The sequence below is a fragment of the Lutra lutra genome, chromosome 18 (assembly GCF_902655055.1).
Source record: "Lutra lutra chromosome 18, mLutLut1.2, whole genome shotgun sequence".
Taxonomy (NCBI): Eukaryota; Metazoa; Chordata; class Mammalia; order Carnivora; family Mustelidae; genus Lutra; species Lutra lutra.
In genome coordinates, this window is record NC_062295.1 from 22,886,705 (window position 1) to 22,892,988 (window position 6,284).

A 6,284-nucleotide genomic window follows, 5' to 3' on the forward strand; every position below is an offset into this window, starting at 1 on the left:
GGCCGCGGAGAAATCCCTGCCATGGAGGACCTCTTAGTGAGAGGCAAAAGGCCACCTTGCTTACACCTAGCTTACGTCTCAGTCAACGTGACCCGATTCCAGAATAGTCCCAGACATCCATCCCTCCGTTGCTTCCTCTTGTCTGCAAGCTGTAGTCCATTTTAAGGACTCCGTTCTAGTTTCTCCTCCATCTATCACTTACACGTTCTGGAATTCACTGTTACTACAAAAGGTCCAAAACCCCCAAACCGACATTTGAAGGAAACGGCTTGTCTGTTAAGCATACTTCGTGGTGTTGGAGCCTTTGCACAGGCAGCTCTCTAAAAAAGTCCTTTTTGCTTTCTGTTGACCTTCAATTTTTGCTTTTCTTGTTCAGAGTGCTTAAGAGAAGCCAGGCACAGAAGTGAGGCCGAAGTTTAGAGAAGTAAGAGTGGGTTTGGTTTTGTATGTAGGCAACACACAGATGTGCATTGAAGGAAAAGGACAGAGTCCCTGAACTCCTATAAGGTCCTAGTCAGTTCTATAAGCATCAGCACAGGGATTCTGCTAGGTCCAGAGAGACCACAAAAGTCAAGATTTTTTTTTCTCTAGAGGGAAGCTGACACAGTAAAGGGCACGTTATCAAGAAACTCAGGAAATGGCAAGACTCACTCATGAGGTCCCTGGTTATGACCAGGATCTAATCTAACAGCTCAGACCCATGTAGGTAACTGCTCCACCCCAGCGGGAAGGGTTCAGGGCATGGCACGGGTCAAGTGCGGGGCCTTCACTATGGCTTCATGTAATACAGCAGCTACATTGGCTCAGGGCTTAACCTGGAACCTGAGCCCCACAGTTCTGTGTTGCTGAGGTCACTGTTGGAAAGGGATTCTGGGTTTCTAAAGGGCTTCCCCGCCCCAAAGAAGATTAATTAAGCCAGTTCTAATCTCATCTCCTGTTAAGATGGGAAAACAGACCAGCTCAACAGTGTAGATGAAGGACGTTATGTATTAATAATCTTGTCTTCATCAAGAAAGTGCCATCTCAAACAGTATGACCTTAAGCATGAACACCTACTCATAGAGATCACTTGTGTGGCCTGGCTCACAGCACTCGGGAAATGTTGGCTTTGGTCAGTGACTGTCTTTCTCACAGGAGCCTTTCTGCATCTGTAAATTCTGGGTCTGAAAGCACAGCTGAGCCTAACAGTTCACACGTAGTCCCCAACTGTGAGCCTTAGTGGGTGCTGCTGGCAAAAGGGGCAAAAGCCCTTGATGGCGGAGAAAATTCCACAAGGTCTCTTCTTGAAGCCCTGGGCTAGAGTAAAACAAAGCAGGAAGGTCCTCTCCCAAACCCATTCGATTTTCTCCTGCCTCTCAAGGACAACCGGAGAACAAGGAGTCTTCCAGACGCTGCCGCCTCCCCCAGCCCTCCCCTGGCCCAAACACCACACACAGACTGCAGACTCCCCCTTAAATAGTTGTTTATTGGCAGTGGGCTGGAAAGAGCAATGGAGTTAGCATATACAGACAACACCACACACCAATGTCACGTGGGAGGCAAAGTGATGGGAAAGAGCAGCCTGGAGCCCCGCTGAGGCCCCCCTCTTCAAGAGTGAGGGTGGAGGGGGCAGGGGCTGGAGTGTTGAGGGGGTAGCCTTAGGACACCTCCGCTTAGTAGGCATGGTTGAGATGAAGAGGGACTCGCTGCTGCAGCCCCGGCCTGACCACTTGGGGTGTACTTTCCTTGGCAGGCAAGGCTGTTGGCCTAAGAGGGGAGAGGAGCCAGAGTGAGGTCTCATCAGAATTCCAACCTGCCCTGGTACCCTGCCCACCTCCATCCAGTCCATCCTTACCAGGGCTCGCTTGATGTACTCCTCCTGGGGCAGCCTTCAGGTTCTCCTTCTTCCCACCCCAGGCCTTCAGGGCAGAAGCCTGGAGCGCTCGGCCATAGGAGAAGGTCAGGGCCCACGGCTTCAGCAGGGGGCACTTGTTGATGGCGTTGAGGTTGATGGATGCCTCCTCCTCACTCTGGCCTCCAGACAGGAAGGTGATCCCTACCGAGCAAGGAGTAAAGTGCAGTAAGTGGCTGTACGCAAAAACCTGGAGTTTGGTAGAAGCTTCTAGAATCTGACCCGGAAATCTGACCCAATGGGCGTAAGGACTGTGGCTGCAGTTCATCTACCTGCCACAGGTCAAGAGGAGGATATGGGTCTCACCAGTGACAGCAGGGGGCACTGTGCGGCGCAGTGCTGTGACGGTTGCCATGGCAATCTCCTCATGAGAGTATTTCTGGGTGCAGGCATGGCCTGGGGTTACCATGTTGGGCTTCAACAGAGTGCCTTCCAGGTAGATGTGGTGGTCACTCAGAGCCTTGTACACAGCAGCCAGCACCTAGAGCAGAGCAGGGCCACAGTGGAATTGAGGTGGAGTTGGGGGCGGGGTGGGGACAGAGGTCGGCCCCAAGGCCTTCGGCCCAGCTGCCCAGCCACCACACCGCCCACACAGGCAGGCACCTTACCTTCTCGGTTACATACTGACAGCGTTTCAAGTCGTGGTCCCCATCTGGGAGGATCTCAGGCTCCACGATAGGCACGATGCCATTCTGTGGAGGACAGGGGAGCCTTGAGTCCCCCTAACCCAGAGCCCACCTGCAGCTCTCCGCAGCCATCAGCCAAGACCTTTTGTCCATGACAACAGAAACTCATGGCTTCACAGCCTGCAGCGGACCTCAGGAGACAGGGATCTCCTCCGAGCCACCCCCACAATCATACCCCACCCCGCCGCCCCGGCTCACAGAGCCCTCGGGTGTCCTCCATGGGCCCAAGCCTGATGCTTGCTGAGGCTCCAGAACAGCTGCCTTGGATGCAGGTGTGGTATGTATCCTGACAGATGAGCAGCAGGCTAGCTGACGTTCTGGAACCAAAGGCGATGGGAGGTGGCCTGCTGGGGACCCACCAGCCCACCTGCTGGCAGATGCTGGCGTAACGGGCCAGAACATTGGCATTTTCCATGATGGCAAGGGCTGAGGGGGTGTGTTCCCCAATCTTCAGCACACAGCGCCACTTGGCAAAGTCAGCTCCGTCCTTCTTGTACTGGGCACAGCGCTCAGATAGCCCATCCAGCCCTGGAGGGGGGACAGAGGAGTCAGAGCATGGCAGAGGGGGCAGGTGGCACCCAGAGGGGTCAGGCCTGGAATGGGTTGGTCTGGAGGGCAGGGAGCGGAGCAGTTCTCACCTTGGGTGGTAGTCTCGCCGTTTGTTCCTGCCAGAGGTACCACGCCCTTGTCCACCTGTTGGGGTTGGGGGGAGTGGGCAACAATGTGAGATGGGAGAAGTGCCCTCTAGCACTCCACTCTGCCCTCCACCTTTCTCAATCTCTCGAGTGGTAGGTACACCTCGCTTTGCAAACGTTTTCCCATAGTCACAATACTTGATCCCAGAAGGTAGAAAATACATGGGGATGTGATCAGAGCGAGCCTGGGCTCCTAGCCATTACTAACCCGGTGAACCAACACGCATCACCCTTGAGTTTCTGGTTTTTGTCTGTACGACGAAAGAATACTGGGCTCTGAGTATTACAAGGATTAAAAATGCCAAGCAGGGGGGCGGCTGGGTGGCTCAGTGGGTTGGGCCGCTCCCTTCGGCTCGGGTTGTGGTCTCGGGGTCCTGGGATCGAGTCCCACATCGGGCTCTCTGCTCAGCAGGGAGCCTGCTTCCCTCTCTCTCTCTCTCTGTCAAATAAATAAATAAAATCTTTAAAAAAAGAAAAAAATGCCAAGCAGGCACATATATCTGGTTCGGTCAGTGGAGCCTGTGTCTTCTGATCTCAGGGTTGGCTGGGAGTTTGAGCCCCACAAAGGGTGTAGGGCTTACTTTAAAAAAAAAAAAAAAAAAAAAAAAAAAAAAAAAAAAAAAAGGCAGCTAAACAGATCCTCTAAGTTTCTAGCTCTTCTCACATACGCTTTGGCAGTGACCTGGGGCAGACTCCCACCCCAGCCTACAGCTCTGGCATTCTCTCCCCACATCTACCTCATCTCTCACATTCCGAGACCCCGCCCCCTCACCTTGATGCCCACAACACCGCCCTTGGATTTGATAACTTGGGGGAAGGGACGCCCATCATCTGTCTTCTGGTACAGTGTCTCGTGGAAGAGGATGACGCCCCCGATGCAGGGGTTCACGCGGTCATCAGCGGTCAGCAGCAACTGGCGGTAGAAACGGCGGTTCTCCTCTGTGTTCTCAGTGCCGATGGACTGCAGCCGCTTGGCGATGCTCCCTGCAAAGGGGCAGCGCTCGGAAATAAGGGGATCAGCCGGTCATCCTGGACCCTAGGCACTCCTCCTCCTGTGTCCTGCCCATACCAGTGGACTCATCTGCAGCCAGGATGCCCTTGCCCGGAGCCACGATGCGGTGAGCGATGTCAGAAAGCTCCTTCTTCTGCTCCGGGGTCAGCGCTGGATATTGGTAAGGCATGGTGCCGGTCGGTTCCTGGGCAGAGGGCAGCGGACGAGGGGGGGGGGGGTTAGCTGGGTCTCACAAGGTCTCCCGACCAGCAGGACCCCGCTCCTGGAAGTCAAGACAAAGGTTCCCTACCTCCCCTGCTCCACACCAGCAGGTTTCTGGCCACTTCCTGTCCCCAGCCCTCCCCTGAACCCAACTTCCCTATACTAGGCCTGCCTCCGGTACCTTTCCTAACTCTGTTTGTTGCTGGGTGTTTCCCAGCTGTGGGTGGGGTTGCATACTGGCATCTGGGGCAATGCAATAGGCCAGAGCCATAGACAGACGGGTCATGTAGAAGCCGGACCCTTCTTGCATGCGCTCTGCCATGGGGTCACCTTGCCTAGAAGCAGAACCGAACCGGAGTATTTTAGAATTTAGAGAGCGCACACAGGCAGAGGGCCCAACCCAAGGGCCCAGAAAAGGGAAAGTTCGGTGCTTCAAGTCCCACAGCACAAGGGTCAAAGCTGAGATTTAGAACCCGGATCCTCTGTCAGGGCCTTCCATCCACCCATGATCCCAGGGCTGGCCCAGGCTCCAAAGCCTCAAGGACATCCCAAGGTCAAGCTCCCCCCACCCCAGGGTTGGGGGAGAGTGTTAAAAAAAGGGCAGGAGAATAATCAGAAGCCAAGGGAAGGGCAGCAGAGGAAGCCCCAGCCCAGGGTCGCGCTAGGAGTAAGGTTTGTCCATCTCACTGCTCATACAGGTTGAAAAATTGTAGAGAGGCAAGTGGCCCACCCCTTCCCCAGAAAATGCTCCAGGTCTGCTCACACGGCCGCAGCTGCTCCAGGCTCACAATCAAGTCAACCCAATAAGGAAAGACACGGAAAGTGTTAACGGGGCATCAGGCACCTCTCCATGAGGTTTCCCCCCTCGTCGGGGGCGCCCACCTCCCAGCGCAGGGCCCAACCACGCTCTTCCGGAACCCCAGGCAATATAGGGAGCTGGCCCCCTCCCCTCGCAGCCTCTTAGGACCCCCGCAGAGGCGAAGGAGCCATAATGCTTTGCACCTGGGGTCCGAGCAAGAAAAGGATAGAGAATGGCCCTCCATCTCGTCCGGCTTCCTCCCCCGCCATGACTCAGCGCGCTGGAGCCACTGCATTGCGCGCAAACCGAGAGCGCTCAAGCCGGAGAAGGTTTCGGAGTCCGGGCCAGGAGCCTACGTGTAGGTGGTAGTGGAAGGGCGAGATGCTAGGGCCCGAGCTGTGGTGGGGGAGATGGGTCGGCTGCCGACTGCCCCCAGAATCCTTCTCCACGGTCCCTGACCTTCGCACACGGCGAGGGGCGCTCACCTGGCACGGGAGGGGGCGGATCTGCGGGATGCGGCGGTGGAGGGCGGCGCGCGGGCGAGCAGACTAACGGAGGGAACGCGACCGTCGTCACCAGGACTTTGGTTCTTCGGCGCGTTCCAGGAGGAACGCAGCCTATTCAGCTCCCGAGGGGGCGGCGCAGAGGGCGGGCAGGAGGGAGGTGGCGCCGAGCTTTATAAAGGCACCGCGCCAGCCTCCACCGGTTTTTTTTCCCTTGAAGGGGGCCGGAGGCGCCCTGGCGTCCAATTGCAGGCGAGGAACTGTGCAGAGGCCGCCCCCCGAAAGGCGAAGCCCGGAGGCGGCGCTTGGGCGGGGACAGCACGGCGAGAACACGATCCCTCCCCCCGGCCCCCCTAGGACGTGACTCGGGCCACATCCTGCGGGTTGCCTGGGCCCTCCCGTCCATCTCCTTCCCCTCCCTCCCTCCCTCCTTCTCCTTGCCCCCTCCCCCCAGTTGGCGCGTTCTGGGGCACCGTGACTCAGCCGATTTGGGGCAC

The 6,284-nt window shown here is 56.6% G+C and overlaps 1 protein-coding gene across 1 annotated transcript; it reads right to left on the bottom strand.

Annotated features, from left to right (window-relative positions):
* Positions 1-1,445: 1,445 nt before the first annotated feature.
* Positions 1,446-4,820, bottom strand: ALDOA (aldolase, fructose-bisphosphate A). The gene is given in 10 exon segments (XM_047713781.1): positions 1,446-1,746; positions 1,835-1,861; positions 1,863-2,035; positions 2,198-2,372; positions 2,500-2,583; positions 2,945-3,105; positions 3,216-3,270; positions 4,045-4,256; positions 4,342-4,468; positions 4,667-4,820. Coding segments are annotated over 10 exon segments (1,314 nt in total). The 5' UTR covers positions 4,808-4,820; the 3' UTR covers positions 1,446-1,587.
* Positions 4,821-6,284: the final 1,464 nt, after the last annotated feature.